Raw genomic sequence first — 20249 nt, 5'->3', positions numbered from 1 at the left:
ATTGACTAATTTAAACATCTTCATCTAATATACCTATAATATCCTTAATGAAATAATTTACAATATAGATCCACAACACTTAAAATAACTACAATACTACCTTTAAAATCAATTACTTTTACATTCACTACCAGCGTCGCCCCCATCACCGTCCCCACACCCGTCTCCACTGCCGCCCCCACCACCGTCATCACCACCACCTCCACTATCACTACCCCAACCGCCGTCGTATTGCGCGTGCATAAATCTAGTCCCCCGGATTCTTGTTGGGTTTTGTATACTTTCTTAGCCCAAAAAGTTTAAACGTTGAAAAAAAAATTTTTTTACCAAATTGGATTGTTGTTGTGTGCAATTGTAACCATATTAAAGATACCGTAATAGAAATTGCGTAAATTCACTAAATTAAGCCTTAGAATATTATCAATGTGGATCATTTGATTGCAACGGAAGCTTTAATTTATATTGTTTTAATCCATCGTTTATTATTATTATTATTATTATTATTATTATTATTATTACTTAATAAACCATTTTCTTGAAGTCACCATTTCTAGTATAGCTAGAAAATCATCTTCCTTATTTGGAATAAGTTATTTATTTTCTTCAATTCTTGGAAAATTTTCTTTTGTTTCTAAAATAGTAATTCTATTATCTAATTTACTATTATTGTTTTTGAGGTTATTAATTTCATTTTTTAAATTATTTATCTCACGTATTAAGGCTTGTATGGAGACATTAGTAGACAAATTGTCTTTTTGTTTTTGTCTAAGTATTTTATATACATTAGGCATTGTATAAGGTTTTGTATCATTTGATGATCCTTCTCAATCCTTAGATAAATAGCTAATAATTTTTGATTTAAAACATTAATTTTTAAATCTTCAAATTGAGCTTGTATTTCATAAATATCATATTTTTCATCTTTATTATTAAAACAGATTGTCAAGCTGTCAAGTTCATGTTTAATAATGATTTTAAGCATGATGTGTCAAAACAAATGTTTGCCAGATGGCAAGCCCACTTAGCTCCTTTTGATTTTGAGATACTATATAAGAGAGGGGAGGATAATAGTCTCCCTGATTATCTAACTCGTGAGTTTTTACAAAAAAAATGTCTAAATGATTCCACATTCGAGAGAAAGAAGAAGCTACCTAGGTAGGGGTAGAGGTAGCTAACCCATAGATGGGAAAAGACTCCTAATTACAACAAGGAAGGAGACAACTAATAGCTGTAAATTTCGCTTCGTCATCATCATCATCTCCAAAAGAAGCTATGTATAGAGAATTCAGAGAGGAATTTATAGAATTCCTAAAAAATTATCTCAAGACAGCAACAGAAGAAGAATCAGATGATACTGCTAAATATGTTCGAATTCCCTAAATTAAAATTAGTTTCTATTAAAACTGTTTCATTTGTTGGTTTATTAATTCTTTTACTTCTAGGATTCATTGTGGTAAGAGGTTTATAATATATCCTATAGCATATACATATTAATTATGAACCAAGGATATAATTATAGCCATGGGTTTTAACATTTAATGTTAAAGAATCTAGTATATTAACATCACTAGATTGAATAATTCCTATTAATGATTGTTTCCAATTTCTATTACGTCCATCACGTAATACAGCTATAAAACTCTTAGGTAGACCTTGAAGAGTTAAAGGCTTAAAGACAATTTGGACTAAACAAATATAAATTTAATTATAAAATTCTTAATATTTATGAATATCTCTTCCAGATAAAAGTTTTATTATCATTTTATTATTATTATTATTACTAGTTAATCAACCCGGATTAAATCCGGGTTATTTTATAAATCTTTTAACAAAAAGTAAGTAATATGTTATTTGTGTTGTTGATAGATTTATATTTAATTTGCAAAAATGTATAAGTTTATTAACTAAGAGCTGCACTAAAAAGGTTTAGACTTAAAAAAAATGTTATAGTTATTGTTGATGAACCCGCAAATATGTGCCAAAGTTTAAAGAATTTAGCCGGAAAATGGCTTGTGGTAAAGACAAAATATACTTTAGCCAGACGTGTTGGGAATTTTTTTTTTTGCCAATTCGGGGGAAGTTTTCAATAATAATAGTAATAGAAAAAACACATTAGCACAAACAAATATAACGACTACTTAAAACAAAAAAAATACAAGTATGCAAATTAAACTAAGAAATTTTTGGCAAGATAAGTCTTAACAAGATAGTTGTATTAAAAGAGACAAATAAAGATATAAAAACAATTTATTTATTAAATTTTTTCTGAGAAAATGTGTGAATAGAAAAAATAAAAAGAAAATATATATGACATCATGTACTTTTATAAATATTGGTAGGAAATAATTCAAGCTTGACATATCAGAATTTTTTTAAAAATATATTATATAGACAATCTTGTTTTATTATATATAGAGATTATTATTATTATTATTATTATTATTATTATTATTATTAACTAAAGTGTAACTAAGTAAAAAAACTGCTTTCAAATAACCTCCAAACTACTTTTGTAAGGAGAGGATCGAACCCTCACCACTATCTCTATTAAATGGTATTTTTGAACTTATCCAATGAGTTTAATCGAGAAGACAAAAGTCATGGTTAGATCTTATGAGTGAATGAAAAGTTGGATTTATCTTGGATTGCCTCATCTATTCTCTTGACAAGAAATTCGGTTTTAAACTCCGGTTGAAAATATCCTAAGTCAAAAGCAAAGGTAATGAGCCCAATAAATTTGGTTAATAACCCAATGGTAAGAAAGTCTCTCTACGAAAGCTTAGATTTGGAGAAACCCAATTTCAAGTCTTCACCTAATATGTTGTGTTTTCGAGCGAACTATTAGGGGATTCTTCCTACTAGGTATTGAGTGAGCAGGTTTGCTAACGTGAAGATATTCGATACACACCTGTAAAAAACAAAATGTTAACTTTTAAGTATCTAATAACCATAATTAAGTTGTTTGGTATTGAAAAACATATAGAGTTTTTTTCTACTTTTAATTCTAGCTAAAGATACATAAACAAACCTCAAAAAGCCTTTAAAAAGGTAAATAGAAAACTAACCCAAAAACCACCTTAGTAAAGCTACTAAAATTACATAAAGAAGTGAAATTGTTATTTTATAAAGCTAGCACCGGTGGTCCAGGTTGCCGGTAACATAGAGTAGCATTACTAGCATATATAAGATAGCATGAGCTAGAGCAACTAACTTAATTAAACATTTCATATTATAATCAGTAATTAACATGAATGTCATGAAGAAAGGGGGTTTCATGAGCATCCTTTCATCACCATCATCCAAGAAGCAAGATTCTCAGTCACAAATGAATGCTAGTAGTAGTGCTACTGCTAAACAATCAAAGTTCCTTGGAGTTAGAAGACGGCCATGGGGACGGTATGCAGCCGAGATAAGGGATCCATCAACTAAAGAAAGACATTGGCTTGGTACCTTTGACACGGCCGAAGAAGCAGCGCTTGCCTATGATCGTGCTGCTCGTTCCATGCGTGGTTCCCGTGCTCGTACCAACTTTGTATACTCTGACATGCCACCTGGCTCCTCCGTCACCTCAATACTCTCTCCAGAGGACCCTATCTCGTCTTTGACTTTGCCACCATCACCACAACTTCCACCACCTTCTAACAACCAGAATGATGGCCATCATTTTACTTTCGATCAATATTCTGATCATAACAATATGCGCTACACTACTACTCCTTCTGACCAATATTATCATTTCCAAAACAATGAGTCCGGTTATTTTAATCAATCAGCTGCTGGATTAGGTGTGGTAGAGTCGAGCAATGTTACTAATTCAGCCAGGAGCATAGATTATCAAAACGGGCGCCATCAACCAACAACAGTAGATGAGCATTATTCAACTTCTACAATGATGGATGCTGATAACAGCAATTATCTCAGTCTGCAAACATCTTCTACTGACTTTAACTACACTGAAACTAATGCTAGCATTAACAATAACTTGAATGTATGTGGCAACTTTTCAGCCAGTATATATGACAATAATATTGCCCAAGGACAGGGAGCAATGTTGTTTGAAGGCGAAAGTGGGGGCACAACCACCTTTTCCTCGTACCTCGGAGTTGATGGCTATAACTACGTCCACAGCCCGCTTTTTGGGCAGATGCCTCCCGTCTCTGATCCTTCTGCTGATTTTTTTTCCCTTTCTTCTAAATCCCCCTTCTTTTAACTGTTATTACTAGTAAAACCTATGGGCACAGAGCGTGAATGTGGCAACTTGTGCCGTCCCTCCACCCCTCCGATTATCTTACAGTACAGGAGAAGAGATGTAAGTAGTGCTATATACATGTATAGTACTGTATCTCTGATGTATGTAATGACTCTTTTTTTTTTTTTTTAATTATTATCATTTATTTGTTTGTTTGGTTTGGTTAATCAAGTGTATGTATCTATGTTGAAATTAGTTAAAAGTCTATTTCATCATCATCGCTGTCTAAAGCCAGAAGAAAACAAGTGCTTTAAGAGAATTATTACAGTAGTATTATACAAACATATATTAACTTTTACACAGGTAGGTTCTTTATACTAAAGTCAAACTTCAATATGGATTAAAAACTATAATTTAATACTTAAGATATGGTGTAGTATAAGTTATGTTTGTTTGCCAAAGTGTCTTTGGCTTAGCAGTATTCGAGGGGAACAAAAACAAAGGAATCTGGGTTCAAGAGACTAAGTGCCACTAAAGACAAACGTTCGAGTACTGGTGTGAATTGTTCAAACTATAAGGTGCCAACAACCCCTAAAATTAGTAAATACACGCCTATGCTGGGATTTGAGCCCGGAACTTCCTAAGGCAATGCCTTATTACCTCGTTTTGGCCTGCTAGACTAAAAGCTCTTTGTTTAATGTTAATTACATATACATATCTTATGCAGTCATGCTCCCATTGCTTAAAAAGGAGTTATTCTAACTACTGGATCACTACACATTAGAAAGTTTACAATTTGTCATAAAGTTGTATCTTCTAGTAGTGCTAGTTATAAATGTGTTGACAGTGTTGATTTTTGTTCTGCAATCAAACACACAGTAAAAATAATATTACACTAAGATCAGTTTATTACGAAGTATTGAATAGACATGTAGTGTAACTACAAGAATCTTTTTGTAGGAAATACATTTTATGTCAGTATGCAGCGGCATTTTAACTTCACCATGTAAGGTAAGTTGATAAAATTGATGGTATCATGTCAAGATTCTTCAGTTATATGGCTTTCGTATATTATACTTGTATTGTGCCAGCAGCAGAACAGGAATTTAACCCTACAAGGAATAAGAGTTGTTGAAAATTGATGGTATCAACTTTGTGAGCGTTGAGTAAACGAAATATTGATACAAACACAACCCTGTGGCCCACTTATCAGTGTTCTACAGAAACCAAGTAATAAATTAGAGATGCACAACGAGTTTAGGCCAGAAATCAAACCCGGCCCAGCTTAAAATCACCATTGATAGGTCACTCTACACAAGTAAACAGTATAAGTATAGAATCACACCTCATTCCCCGCAATCACCAAGGAATTTCTTGACCATCCCAAGCAAAGAATTTGCCATTGTCATGACTCTTGCTGCTGTCAATGATGCTCAAGAGCTTTTGTACTGAGAATTCTTTAGTGAAGAGTTTGTCTTTCGGAACATTCTTTTGGAATGGCTTAGAAAGATCTGTGTCCACTGTTCCTGGGTGCAGTAGAATGCATATCACTGGATCCTTCTTTCGTGCAAATTCAACAGCTACACATTTAGTTACTGCAGATATCAACACACATTAAAGTTAACACATATCTTTCTTGCAAAATGTTGCCACTTGCAAAAAAACAGAAACTTTAAAATCATTGCTTCAAATGTTTTATCCTGAACTTGAGTTAAAAAGGGGAGACTCCAATTAGTTCAAGGTGTAATGATGTACTCCTTAGGAAAGAGATAGTCAACAGAATCTGGAGGGGCACCCAAAGGCTAGGTTACCCCTTTAGCACGGAAGAGTAGAGCTAACAAAATCATCCCAAGTAGAGGTAGCAATTTCCACCCTTTTTATCTATAATGGTTTTTTTTTTTTTTTTTTTTTTCTATAATGGGTTGATTGGGTTATTTTCTGATGTGTAGGAAATATTATGGGTCGTTTGTGTAAAAGTCTTACGTCTAGGGTACTTTATAAAACTATTTCAAATAGGTTGTTATGGGTGATTATTTTAGTCAACCCGGTCAAAATTGTATAAATACCCTATATTGTGGAATAATATTCATAATCCACTTTAATCAATCATTTCTTTCTCAAATCCCGAATTCTCTCTATCATTTTGGTATCGGAGCCACCAATTCCGGTGTGTTACGATTCCGATTAACTATCAATTTCAAATTTGGTTTCCGATTAGGTTTCCGGAGAATCGATTGATCCTCTTTTCTCGTTCAATCAATGGCTCCGGAGACGCGCATCAGGATATGGAACGGTTACAAAAGAATTTCGCTTAACTGAAGAAGAAGGATTTCTCCAACTTAGGGATGGTATCGGTACAAATACCGTACCGATACCAAAAATACCGAAAAACCCCAAAACCCTTTACTGAATACCGTACCTAACTCTTGGTTTGGTACCGGTTTCGGTACCGGGATTTTCAGTTCTATACTCGTTTGGTACCGAATTTTGTAAATGTGGGACTTTTCATTGAAGTGATAGTGATGTTTTCTTTCCAACAAGAGCATATACAAATGGGATTGATAACTTGTTGCTCCTAATCCTCGGACCGGTATCCCGATTGCCATGCCATTTGTATCTATCTATGACAATGGCTATGGGTCAGTGTTCTCTGTCTTAGGAGTTCGTGTTCTCAACGTGCCAGTCACAATATCTCATCTGATCTTGTGCGTGCTTCTCGACGTGCCAATCTCAATCTCTATTCAAAAATGTCAGTTACGTACAATTTATGATTTCAAAAGATAAAATAATGAGGTCCACTCCTGAGATGCTAAAAAATATGGAGATCATCAAGTAACAGTCATGGGAAGAGAATTTTAAAAATTGCATCTACTCTTGTAGAGACAACGAAGTCAAATGGCTCAAAGGGATCTCAATATCAAAATGCTTATGTTTGTGAAGTGGCAACATATATATATATATATAGGGAAAAGGGAATATAAGGCTGTCCGACACCTAAGCTTAGGTGTTGAACCCCTCACATACTAATATTTTATTATTTCTTGTTTAATGAATAAATGCATGGGCCCCATGATTTTTATAGATTAAAAAAACAATATGTGAGTGTTCCACACCTAAGCTTAGATACCCGACAGCCTTATATACCCATCCCCCATATATATATATGTGTGTGTGTGTGTGTGTTTATAATAGGTGGATGAATATCTATACAAGGATTTGACACCTATTGATAATGGTGACAAAATGTTTCCGTTTAATTAAGGATGTGAATGATATAAACAATTGACTTTTAAGGAAGCTAAGTGGTAATGTATAACTTGGGATGTATCGGCATCCATATTCGGTTTCCCCGTACCGAACCGATCAGTGCCGAACTGATCAGTACCGAAACGGATTTAGTCCCAAACTCAAAAACAATATCGATACCGAATCCCTGGTACTGTTCGGAAACGGTACCGGTTCGGTATCAATTTGTCGGATTTTTTGCTCATCCCTACTCCAACTCATTGGAGACAATGATGACGATGAGATCTGCCATGGAAGCTATGGCGAAGAAGGTTGAAATACTGCGGAAACAGAGTCAATTGACCTTATGTAACGTCCGCGATCGCTTATCGACAGACTTACAAAGCTTGATTTTCCTCGCCGTAGATTCATTGCTTTATAAGTGTGATCATTTCTTCATAATTGATGATACACTAAATTGAGCAAAGTGAGATGTTGCTATGCATATGGATGGACGAGCTCTCCAATGGCATCTGGCTTACATGAGATCAAGTGATAAAACTATAGATAAGATCCTCTAGAGTGATTATTCTCGTTAGTAGCAGCAAGGTTCTCCACTACTCTAACGGAGGATCTTGTAGGTGCTTTGAAGGCGCTCCTTAAGACAGGGAGTTAGAAGTATATTGTGATGAGTTTGATGCACTCCTCGCTAAGGTCAGTCTTCTAGAAGAACACACTATTAGTCTATTCATAGAAGGATTAAAGCCTGAATTGAAATGTCATTCGTATCTTGAAACCTAAATCACTTAGAGATACTAATGATTTAGTTAAATTATAAAATCATAGCAATAAATCCTTAAGTAGATCTCAGGTTTATGCTAGCAGTTATGGCTATAAGGGGGTGGTTCTAGGACAAATTCTTAGCTAACTAACTCTAATTAACTCTGCTAAATCTCCACTATTAGTTACTCCTTTGAATGCTTTACCTTCCTCTGCATTAGTCACCACTAGTCACAAACGAGTTTATGGATGACAAAAGGGCCAGAGGTAAGTGTTTCTAATGCAATGAAAAATTTATGCCTGGCCATAATAGGGTGTGTAAGGGGAAAAAAACAGTTATTCCTCGTGGAAGTGGAGAATTTTGGTGAAGAAGTGTTGGAGACACAGGAGACTGCATTAGTAGTTGTTGAGGTTAATAAGGGAACATCTCATCCTAAAGTAGTACAGGGAGAGCCAGAGATTTCACTCAATGCACTTATGGGAATTCCCTCCTACTCTACAATGAGACAAAAATTGTATAAAGGTTGTATATTGTATTATTGAATAATCGGATTTTACAAGAGATTATATAGACAATATATTTACACTCTAACCCCTTGTTTAGGGTAATATAATATAAACTCAATATAGTCTAATATTCCCCCTCAATCTAAGGTCAAGGAGCGACCTTTAGCTTGGACCTTAAGAATATAAAACGATATGATAGAAGAGCCTTCGTGAAGACATCTGCGATTTGGTCATGTGTAGAAATAAACTAAACTCACAACTTCCATTCTGCAACCTTTTCTCAAACAAAATGAAAATCAACCTCTAAATGCGTTGTACCAGCATGGAACATAGGATTGGCTCAAAGATAAGTAGCACCAAGATTATCACACAAGAAGAGATTCAAGCCATGTCAATTCGGCTACAGTATCAACTAACGCCTTATACTCATACTCAGTTGATGACCTCGACCTCGATAGTCTATTGTTTTCTTACACACCATGAAATCACATTATTTCCAAGATATTATAGCAAAACCCCCCGTGGATCGACGGTCATCAAGGCATCCCAGCCCAGTTGGCGTCAGTATATACTCTTAAAAAAGAGAAGGATGTATTATTGTTAGCATGCAATTGAGAGCCAAAGTTATGAGATATCAACAACCCGTAATTATGTGAATACTAGGCACTATGGGAACTATGAAACTGCATATTTTAATAGACAGTGGTTCTACACATAATTTTGCGAATAAGGCATTAGCTGTCAAATTAAGAATAATCTCATAGAGATTCCTATTGTCCAAGTTAGAATTGCCAATGGTAATAACATGTCACGTGTCACTGTGAGTAAGGAAAGATTTTACTTGGATGATGCAAGGCAATCGGTTCACATCTCACATGTTACCATTGGAACTCACCAATTATGACATTGTATTGGGAGTTCAGCGTTTGGAGACTTTGAATGACATGGTGTGGAATATCAAGCATTTGACCATAAGGGCAACATTTTGTACTTAAAGGATTGAATCAATTTCTCTGGAAAAACTCAACTATTTGCTACAAAATGGGGATGAGGCAGTCGAGGCTAAGTTGTTCACTATACAACATTCTGCTGACGATAGAAAGATGTATCAACCAGACTTAAAATGAGGTACTAATAAGCATGAATTGGAAGAATTATTGGAAAAATACAATGATATTTTTGAAACACCGAGGAGTTTACCTCCAAACAGAGATCGTGATCATAAGATAAGCCTTAAGGACAATAATGTTAATCCGAACCTCAAGCCTTATAGATATCCTAAGGCTCAAAAGGATATTATTGAACAAATGACACAAGAACTGTTGGATGTTGGATGCTAGAATCATTAGACATAGTACCAGTCCTTTTGCTACACCAGTGGTTATGGTTATGAAAAAGATGGCTCATCGACAATGTGTGTTGACTATAGAAGACTTAATGGAGCCACTATTAAGGATGTATATCCCATTCCCTTAATTAGGGAATTGTTGGATCAGCTGCAAGGGGCTACTATATTCTCAAAGCTTGATCTTAGATCTGGGTACCATCAAGTCAGGATGTATGAGCCAGATATCTATAAAACAGCATTCAAGACTCTCATGGGGAGCATTTTGAATTTGTAGTATCGCCTTTTGGACTCACAAATGCACCTGCCACAATCCAGTCTTTGATGAATACCACTTTTAAATCAGGAAGTCTGCTTTGGTATTTTTTGATGACATACTGGTATACAGTATTCCATGGGATCAACATATGGAAGATCTTAAGGTAGTATTTGTGGTGGTGGATACTATATTTGTAGTGGTGGATAGACTCACTAAGTTTGGCCACTTCATGCTTCTCAGTCATCCACATTCAGTAATCAGTGGCCAAGGTGTTCATAGATATTGTGTTCAAGGTCTATGGTTGCCCAACTGCTATTGTTTCTGATAGGGACCCTGTATTTTTGAGCAACTTTTGGACTGAGTTTATGAGGTTACAAGGTGTTCAGTCATCAATGTCATCGACTTATCATCCTCGGTCAGATGGCCAAAACAAAGGTTCTAAATTGTTATTTAAAAAGCTATTTAAGGGCCATGTGTATGGACTCTTTTGCTCAATGGTGGTATAATACCAACCGACATTCTTCCATTAAAATGTCCCAATATGAAGCTTTGTTTGAAGTTAAGCGAAGAGTTCATATACCTTTTATACCTAGGGATACATCTATTGTGGTTGTAGAAGAAGTGCATAGGGACAGAGAGATCAAGATTCAGAAACTAAAACGACATTTGGCTATGGTTAAGAATCGAATGAAATAGATGGCTAACAAGAGAAGAAGTGATAGGACATTTAAAGTTGGTGATTGGGTTTATGTGAAGTTACATCCCTTTGCACAACAATCTTTAAAGCACATCACAACAGGAAACTATCACCAAAATATTTTGAACAAAAAAAAATCGACTTTAATGCATACAACCTTCTAATCATGTTTATGCAACTAAATGATTAATAACGACATACTATACCTTTTTCAAATCAAATTTAACATTATATACATTGTTTAAAATAAAACTGTGAAAAATTATAACTAATAATTTTTGTGTCAACCCAACTTTACCAAACCCGCCACTAACCTACCCATTTTGCCACTTAGAATTTCAAGAAAAAACTCTTACACTGATTAAGTGCAGTCTTGGAAGATCGATACGAGTGCCATCCACCTAAACGGTTATCCCCAATTGAGCCAACCCTTGCACTTATGTTAGCAACAACAGCAACATCTCTTTCAGTTCCACTCCCACCGCCAACCTTTAGCAAAGGCCACATATGCTGTTTTTATCATCATAAATCCTATTTGGTCATTTATACTATGTTAATCTAAAACATAACTATCAAGTTCTATAAAGAGTTGAAAAATGAACAAAGTCATTAATGTTAAGTGAAGTGTCTCCACAAGGGTAGTCTAGTAGAAGGTCATGCAACATAATAGCTGAGGTCACGGTTTCTAATCTCATATGTCCCTTTGCTCATAGTATCATGTGATTTATAACTCCTATGTAGCTATGGGGTCAGTCAATGGAGTCGTCAAAGGGCCGATTACCCTTTACTAAGTGAATTCCATTCAGAGTAGTCTTATGTTTCACTATACATAACCATTGGGTAACAACCGAGTGGCCACCAACCGCCACTTCCCATGGGGATCCTGGATTCGAGTCTTGCAAAAGGCAAACTTGAGATAATTAGAAGATTATTAAGTGGTTGAGATTCACCTGGACACTAGCCTAGCTGGGGGATTAGTGGACACCAAATGGTACATGGGATCATTGGCTTCCCATCCAATTACCCTTTTTTTTCCTTTTCTTTTATGTTTCTCTATAATTGTTCAGATGTAAAGTTGATAAGAAATATAGGAACTTACGGAAAGCAAAATTTGCAAAGGCAACAAGAGAAAAACTGAAAAACATCTTAGCTTTTGACATGTGGTCGTCATATAGACATCATACCGAACCCTTACTTAAGTCTACACATTATGAGCTTGCTGATGCTTCTAAATTGCAAAGCTACTTCCCAGGTCAGCATTCTTGTATTACATTTGAAATAACACGATTTGATGCTTGTTATAACTAACTGAACTAGATATATGCGCGAAACAGTCATAATGAAGCACACAAAATAATTGAAAAAATTGAGCATACCTTTGTCACCAAAACAGGACCCACTGCATTAACTTCATAAGCAAGCATCAAAGATGATCTCTCTAGTTTAGTCAATGTTGTTTCTGCAATAATATACTAATTAACGTTCATGGCTTCATGTACAATGGAACTGGTTAACATTAAAGGCTTAAAGCATCAATGTTGCTTCTAGACGTACCTGGTTGTATAACACCAGGTATTGAAAGAATGCCAGATGCATTAACAAGGAGATTTAAGTGGCCATAACTCTCGCCTATGGCTCTTGCAGAGTCCTGTCATGGTGTATTGTTAGTTGTTTCTTTAGCAGATCTAAAGATTGTTAAGTATACAAAACAGATGAAAATTTTGAAACTTGCAAAATAAAAAAAAGATGATCTTTTTTTCCTCATTTTCGTTTTGTAAGGCCAGATCGTCCCTTACTAAGATTTTTTCTCCTAAATTGTATCATAATTGACATTTCAATATTTCTCTGTTAAAGGACAAGTAACAAGAAGTAACCTCTATTGTGCTTTCAATGGTAAGGTCCAACCTTTGAATATGCAGCCTTTCAGAATATTTGTTTTTTAACTCAATCAGTCCAGCTGCTCCATCAGGATTTCGGCAAGTAGCTATGACATGTTCTTTCGAATTTCTCTCTAGCAACTGCTTGACCTGTATTACAAAACATATGAAAAGGCTAAAGAGGATATCCTTCACAATATAACACAGTAACAAAACTAATATTTGAATGCTTTTACGAGCCAGGACCAGACTTTTAACTGGGCAGGCTTTGCCTGGGCTTCTGGAGGAATGGGTTTTAACCGGCCTATCAAATGAAATGCGGACCATTCTAGAGCCAACTGGCTGGCAATAGAGGCTTTAGCTATCTTGTTCATCTCAACTTTGAAGCAATTATTGTATGCATTAGTGATGGATAAACTATACTAATGCTCGGAAAGTCAATACACCAGACGCTCATGTTTGAAGGAATTGCCTCATATAATTTGTAGACTTAGGCATGTTTTTTTAGTGACCCGGGGGTGGGGCGGGGCTAAACCACATTGGAGGTACGGGTAGCCCGGGATACAGACCCACTCAACCCATGTAATATAGATTTGTTTAAAACCGCGGGCTTCTTTGTTGACGCTATGGATCAAACAATATGGGACACCGGTCAATCTAGCTGACTCTAAAGTCTAAACATTTGAAAGATTTTAAAGACGTATTTACACAACTGAATGAGAGATTGAAACTGCCAAAAGTGCCAAAAACTCTTAAAAACACTAAGAATAGCCATAAGTCTTTAAAAAAACTGATAATAATAATAGTAACAATCTAGTAGTTATCATTACTTTGCGCAGATAAAAGGCTAGTAATTAAAAAAACAACTGTGCTAATACTCTGAGGATTTAAACCTATGCACATCCAAACACTATATAAAAAAAGGCCACAAACACAATGACATTTGGGTTCAAAAGCTCATATTTTAATCTAAACAGTGTAAAGGGTATCTTACGAATTCAAGGCCTATGCCTCGTGAAGCTCCTTGAACCATGGAAACACTTGCATCTTGAGGTCTAAATGATGCAACAGTAGAATACCAATATAATTTTGATTTAAAGATGGACGATACAACATTTTGATGGAATGAGAATTTGTTGAGATATTGAAACTTCATCATTTTATTTTATTTTTCCGAATGTGGGGGTCGAAAAACAAGAGCGAGCGAATTGAATTGAAGGCCATTTCATGGCGTGGTTTAATTTGCACCATTCACGTGGCGCTACAACTTGGATACCCACGGTTTTCCCCTGCTCTGCGTTGCTGCGATAATTGAATGCTGTGGGGTAGTTAAGTAAAGACCTACTCATTTTAATTCCCCAAAAGTGTATTTTAATACCCGAAACTCGATTAGCAAGGTTTTTTTTTTTTTTTTTTACCTTTACATGATTAACTTTTATCATATATCACCAAACATGTTTTACATTATCGTATTGTACAACACATTAATGCATATTTGATAATATACGATGTAAAGTTGGTGATGTAGAGACCACCACCCTTTTTTTTAGTAATTTGAAATCGAAGTTAAAAAGGTGAGATATAATACTCTCACTTTGGTAAATTGGTATGCGGTAATTCCCATTTAGTTTTTTTAATACACTAAGACCATCCATAATAAAATTCAACTAAACAACAAATAACAATAATTTTTCAACCATTTTAATACCCTTAATACATCACTAATCAAACACTAACCATAGTATCTTTTTTTACTTCATTCATAGTTGAAAAAAAGCTAAAAAAAAATAAAAGTAAAAACATGCGGATGTAACGACAGCACCACGAGACCCACACAAATTGTGACAGCTCGTGGTTGGGAAGAAATGAGTATACCATTAGTCATGTGGTACCCATTGTGAGTACCTTTACATTATCGGGTAAAGGAGGTACTTGTGTGAGCTCGTGGCTTTGAAGGTGTAATTTAGGGCCTTTTTATTTGTTCTCGTTTTCATCATTTCAATTACATCCCGATAACCTATTTAAATTCAACGGTAAAAATAAATAAAACTCCACGTGTGAATCCAAAAGAGTATGTTTAATTCATAAAAAAACTAAATTTATTTTTAGTTTGAGTCAAGAGTTCTATTCCTTTTTACAAAAAGTTTGTTCAGTTTTATAAAACGTTACTGAGAGTTTGTTATATTTTTCAAAATGAATGATAAGATGGTAACTTTTAGAATACAATATGGTAATGTATTATTAATAGGGCATTTAACAAAAGAGAATATAGGGATTTTGATTACATTATAAATCAAATTGTCTTTTTTAAAATTTTTTAAGTTTCTAACATTTACTTTCTCAAAATACTCCGCTATTAATTTTATATTTATCTAAAATAACTATAATATCATTTCTCTCAGCTCAAATTTTAACCAATCATTTTTTTCTTTTCTTTACTCCATAAATTATTTATTCCTCCCATTCATTCAAAATCTTTTATCTCAAAAACCGTACATCGATAAATTATAAAAATTATATGGGTGTTCTTAAAATTTCATGCTCTTTCATTAGAGATGTCATTCGATATATTTTTGACGAATTTTTAAATCCGAAAGCGAAGCCCATACGGCTAAGGGCGGAACCCGTACAGGCGGTAGATCATCCCATCACCGTCCCGCCGTCATTACATCATCACCCCGCCATCACCTCCATTACTGTCGCAACACATGAGTACCGTTCTTGTAACAACAAAAATATAGAACTAATCAAATCAAGTTTAAAAGCAAAAGATAGAATTCTCATTGAGTAACTTTTGTCAATAATTACAACTAATATCACAATTGTAGGAGATATACTCATATACATATAAATCCAACTACAATTACAACTTGAACAATCCCACAAACTCCAAAGTACTATTCTATACTATTTTATAAAGCATTTTATTCTTTTTTAAAATCTCAAAATATGATTTGAACTACCTAAATTACTTCCCCTTTTTTATTCCTTAAGTTAAACATCTCTACCTAATATACCTGTAATACCTTTAAATCACAACCACTCATTTTCTTATCTCTCCTCAAATCTCAACCACTTATTTTTTTCTCTCTCATCCATAAATCATTTTATTACTCTAATTTATTTGAGATCTTTTATCTCAAAAACCGTATATCGATAAATTATAAAAATTGCATGGGTGTTCTTAGATTTCATGCTCTATTATTAGAGATGTCATTCAATATACTTTCAACGAATTTTTAAATCCGAGTCTGGAGCCTGTACGGCTAAAGCATTTGGCTATCACACTCTATTACTTAATACTTCCTATGACCTATCACCCCCACCATTTCACCGCCGCATAGCGTGGGTACTAACTCGTATTTGGAAAAACTCTATATATGCGTTTGAGTCATCGAGTGAAGTTCTGAAGACTTTCTACCTGTTAGGCCCATTTAGCCCATTTGAATATTTGATTCCTTTATCCTTTTAAAAATTATTTTAAGAAGCCCATTTAACAAGTTTAGGATAACCCATATCAGCCCATTTATAAGTGTGAAAATTTCCACTTCTTTGCTTCTGCTTGGTTGAAAGATTATTAAAAACATAACCCATATCAACCAATTACTCAATTAGTCTATAAATATAACATTAAATTCCCTCAAATTGATTGAAAAAATATATTGCAGCTACTAGATTTGGCAAAGGCTTCCATTCACTACCGAAGAAAAATTGTTGGTCATTAGTCGATTACACGGTCTAGGCTTTTCTATTTTCTCATTCCATAACCCCTGTTACTTTTTTTTTTTTTGAAAGGTGAATTTCGCTGGAAACTTTGTGTCGCGATTCGACAGCGGAAGGTCCAGCATACGTTGTCTTAACTGGGTTCGCGCTAGAGAGCTCCCTCGAAGTAGAAATGCTTATTTCAAATACCCGATGGGGGGAAAACCCCCTACTAATCCGCCCGAAGGCACGACGATCAATATGGGTAAACCCTGCCCCCTCAGACTTGAACATGGGTATACCCAAGCCAAGCCCTCATAAAGGGACTTCCTTATGTCCTCCCCAAGGCTAGAACTCAAGACCTCATGTATAAGGGGATGGTATTTCAACCATTGAGCTAATGCTCAAAGACATAACCCCTGTTACTTAATTTTGGTTCTATAATAATAGTCTAGGTTGAGAAGTCCATTCTTTACCCATTTTAATTTCCTTGAGTTCAACCGTTCTTTTTGTTAAAATAACTAATATAAACTTAGGGTTGTATTTATAAGTTTTGTCTAACTTCAGGGTTACGAGTTTGTGCAGGTTTGTTATTCAGGATTCTTAAAGGACTGTAGTTGTTAGAAGCTAAAGTGGAAGGAGGTCGGTGTATTTAGCTAGAAGATAAGGAGTATATATACCTGCTTATACCCAATTAGGGTTGAGATCAATCATATTTTTCACACATATATTCTGAATTTTATTTGTTCTCTTAATATTTCTCCTTGTAATTCTATTTTCTAGATTAAATTGATTTATCTTAATCAATCCTTTGACTGATCATCTTGATCATATTATTGTAATAATCGAACTCTATAAGTCAACGTTTACAGCCGACTGATTATTTATGAATTAACAGTAATAATAATAATAATAATTTTTTGTTATTCTTTTATTGATCTTTGAGTTCGTTCATGGTATTAGAGACAGGTTCCTCTGATCGGTGATTTCTGTTTAAGAGTTTTTTTGATTTAGGGCGTATTTCGATTTCGAAACCCTAGATCTAAGAAACCCTAATTTTTAGGGTTTTCTGGTTTACGATCTTGTTGATTCCGCTGCATATCGATTCAGATCATTCTTCTTCTTGACTAAGTGAATCAATAACAAATTTAGGGTTTTTTCATATTTAGATCCTGATTGTTCTTCTTGACTAAGTGAATCAAGAAGAAAATTAGGGTTCTTCTACCTTCAGCTGATAGCACTGTATTGTTGATCTTCTTTCCTTTAAATCTTTGTTAATCTCATAAATATTTTTTATTTTATTTCAATTCTCACAAAAGCATTTGTGTTAATACTTGACCGGTCTCCGAGAGAGGCTTGGAATCCTGTCACTGGCACATTTGAGAGATTGAAATTATTTTCTGATTTTTTTATATATACGTATAGATATATATATATATTAATCTGGTTTAAGTTTTTTCTTATTCTTGTTATTGTGTGGTTAAAGTTTGTTTGTTGGTTAAGTATCTGTAATTTGGTTACTTGTTGATAATTTGTATTATTTGTTATTTGCTTGTTTGATATCTGATTGATTATGGCTCCTGAACTTCCTCCTGGTAGTGGTTCTTGATTTTGCTTGCTTGCTGTTAGGGTGGGGGGAGAGCTTCCCCACTCCTCCCCTCCCCTCCCAGATTTTTCTTCTCCTCTCCTCCCCTCCCCTTTTGCTAGGAGTACCTCGCCACCCCTCCCCTCCCCACCCTTTTCTATTTAATTTAATTTCTATTTATTTTTAAAACTAAAACAATTTTATTTAAATAATTTAAAACTACTACAATATTAAAAATAAAATAAACAACAATGTAAAACAACAAATCCAAACATCAAACTACAATGTTAAAACGAAACGACAACACAATGCGCCATTGTGAATAGATTAATATCACGGACATCTTGTTGAATCGCATAATGCGCCATTGTGAATAGATTAATATAACGTTCTGTCTCGTCGGATGAACTCGAATCCGATTGGAAATTTGGGGGTGTTGGGCCGTGATTGTCAAGAAATAAAGGATTGTTGAAGAAAGGGTTCATGATTCCGAAAATATAGATATATGTATGTGTTATTTGTGTGTGTGTTTTGTGTGTTCATCAAAGAAAAAAAAAAGAAACAGACGGCAGAAGAAAAAAAAGAGAAGAAAGAAAGAAAGAAGAAGGAAAGAAGAGAGACGTTAGGTTTGGGCCCCTCCTTTTTTTTCTAACGGTCGAATCACACGGCATGGAAACCGGCACCGTGGTGCCCGAATTGCTCCCCTCCCCACCGGTACCGAGGGGTCGGAGCGGTGTGCTATCCGGTACCGGCCCGGTACCGGTCGGGTGCCTAACCACTCCGTCCAACCTTAGTGCTCTTGATTTTGGTGATCCTTTATATCTTCATCCTACTGATACTAATGGTACTTCTATTTTGTCTTTCAAGTTAAGTGGTACTGATAATTACAATGTTTGGTCATGTGCTATGATGCTTGCTTTAGAAATTAAAAATAAAGTAGGTTTCATAGATGGTTCATGTGAAAAGAATAATGATGATCATGTATTGGCAAAACAATGGGATAGGTGTAACTCAGTGATTTTATCTTGGATTTTAGGATCTGTCAGTCAAGAGTTATATATGGGACAAATTTTTTTTAAAATTGCAAGTGAAGTATGGGGAGATTTAAAAGAAACATATGATAAAGTGGATGGTTCTGTTACTTTTAATTTGTATCATAAGATAAATACATTTAAGTCAGAATGGTTCTTCTTTGTCTGACTATTATCATAAACTGAATACTTTCTGGAAACAATTTGATGCTATGGTTAAATTGCCTGTTTGTACTTGTAAAGCTGCAAAAGAATTTAAGGCTCATCATGATTTGATAAGGTTAATGCAGTTTTTAATGGGTTTAGATGAAATATATATGTCTGCTAGAAGTAACATTTTTACTAGAATACTAGAGATCCTTTACCTAATGTGAAATCTACATATGCTTTGTTGTCTAGAGAAGAATCTCATAGGAATGCTAGTTCTGTGAATCATGCTAAACTTGTTAATTCTGCTTTTGTGTCAAAGTTTAATGATCCTAAATGGAAGTTTGTTAGAAATGAAAATTTGGTATGTGCTAATCCTGTTTGTGGTTTAAAAGGGCATACAATAGATAAGTGTTATAAACTTATTGGATATCCAGATTTTAATAAAAAGAAACCTAGTTACCAGAATAAGAGTTATACTAGTAATAATGTGATTAATGAAAGAAATAACTTGAATGATAAATCTGATGTTAATGTTCAAAGTTCTAAAAATGTTATTTCTGTTAATTCTGGTTTTCCTTTTACTAATGAACAAATGCAAAACTTATGAGTTTGTTGAATGAGAATCAGGATTCAAAAGGAAAAACTCAAGCTAATATGGCAGTTTCTTTGTTTAATGCTTTCATGCCGTCTACATATTTTAATTCAAATATTCAGTTTGACACTTTGATTAGTTAAATTAACTGGATCATTGATTCTGGTGCAAATCAACACATGTGTGCTTCTGATAAAAACATGATTAATGTAATTGATGTGTCTTCTTTAAATCTAACTGTAAATCATCCAAATGGTACTTTTGCTCAAATTACTAAAATTTGGTGATTTAAGAGTTACAGATAACATTA

At 34.6% G+C, this 20249-nt stretch overlaps 2 protein-coding genes across 4 annotated transcripts; one reads left to right on the top strand and one right to left on the bottom strand.

Moving 5' to 3' along the window:
• Positions 1 to 3247: 3247 nt before the first annotated feature.
• Positions 3248 to 4210, top strand: LOC122596869 (ethylene-responsive transcription factor ERF087-like). The gene has a single exon (XM_043769513.1). The coding sequence runs from the start codon at positions 3248 to 3250 to the stop codon at positions 4208 to 4210; it is 963 nt and encodes a 320-aa protein (XP_043625448.1).
• Positions 4211 to 5063: 853 nt separating this feature from the next.
• Positions 5064 to 14077, bottom strand: LOC122598563 (C-factor). 3 transcript variants are annotated; one of them, XM_043771157.1, is made up of 7 exons: positions 13874 to 14077; positions 12877 to 13029; positions 12557 to 12650; positions 12379 to 12461; positions 11359 to 11512; positions 5535 to 5784; positions 5064 to 5301 (listed from the first exon to the last, which is right to left on the bottom strand). In XM_043771157.1, exons 1-6 carry the CDS (start codon positions 14036 to 14038, stop codon positions 5549 to 5551), a joined length of 885 nt encoding a protein of 294 aa, XP_043627092.1. In that variant the 5' UTR covers positions 14039 to 14077; the 3' UTR covers positions 5064 to 5301; positions 5535 to 5548. The 3 variants fall into 3 exon arrangements, with proteins under 3 accessions (XP_043627092.1, XP_043627091.1, XP_043627093.1); XM_043771156.1 differs by lacking the exon at positions 5064 to 5301 and having other exon boundaries at positions 5318 to 5784; XM_043771158.1 differs by lacking the exon at positions 5064 to 5301 and having other exon boundaries at positions 5318 to 5784; positions 11359 to 11491.
• Positions 14078 to 20249: the final 6172 nt, after the last annotated feature.

Source organism: Erigeron canadensis, chromosome 4, assembly GCF_010389155.1.
Source record: "Erigeron canadensis isolate Cc75 chromosome 4, C_canadensis_v1, whole genome shotgun sequence".
Lineage (NCBI taxonomy): Eukaryota > Viridiplantae > Streptophyta > Magnoliopsida > Asterales > Asteraceae > Erigeron > Erigeron canadensis.
Note: the sequence above shows the minus strand (reverse complement) of the source record. Positions and strands in the feature narration are given on the sequence as shown.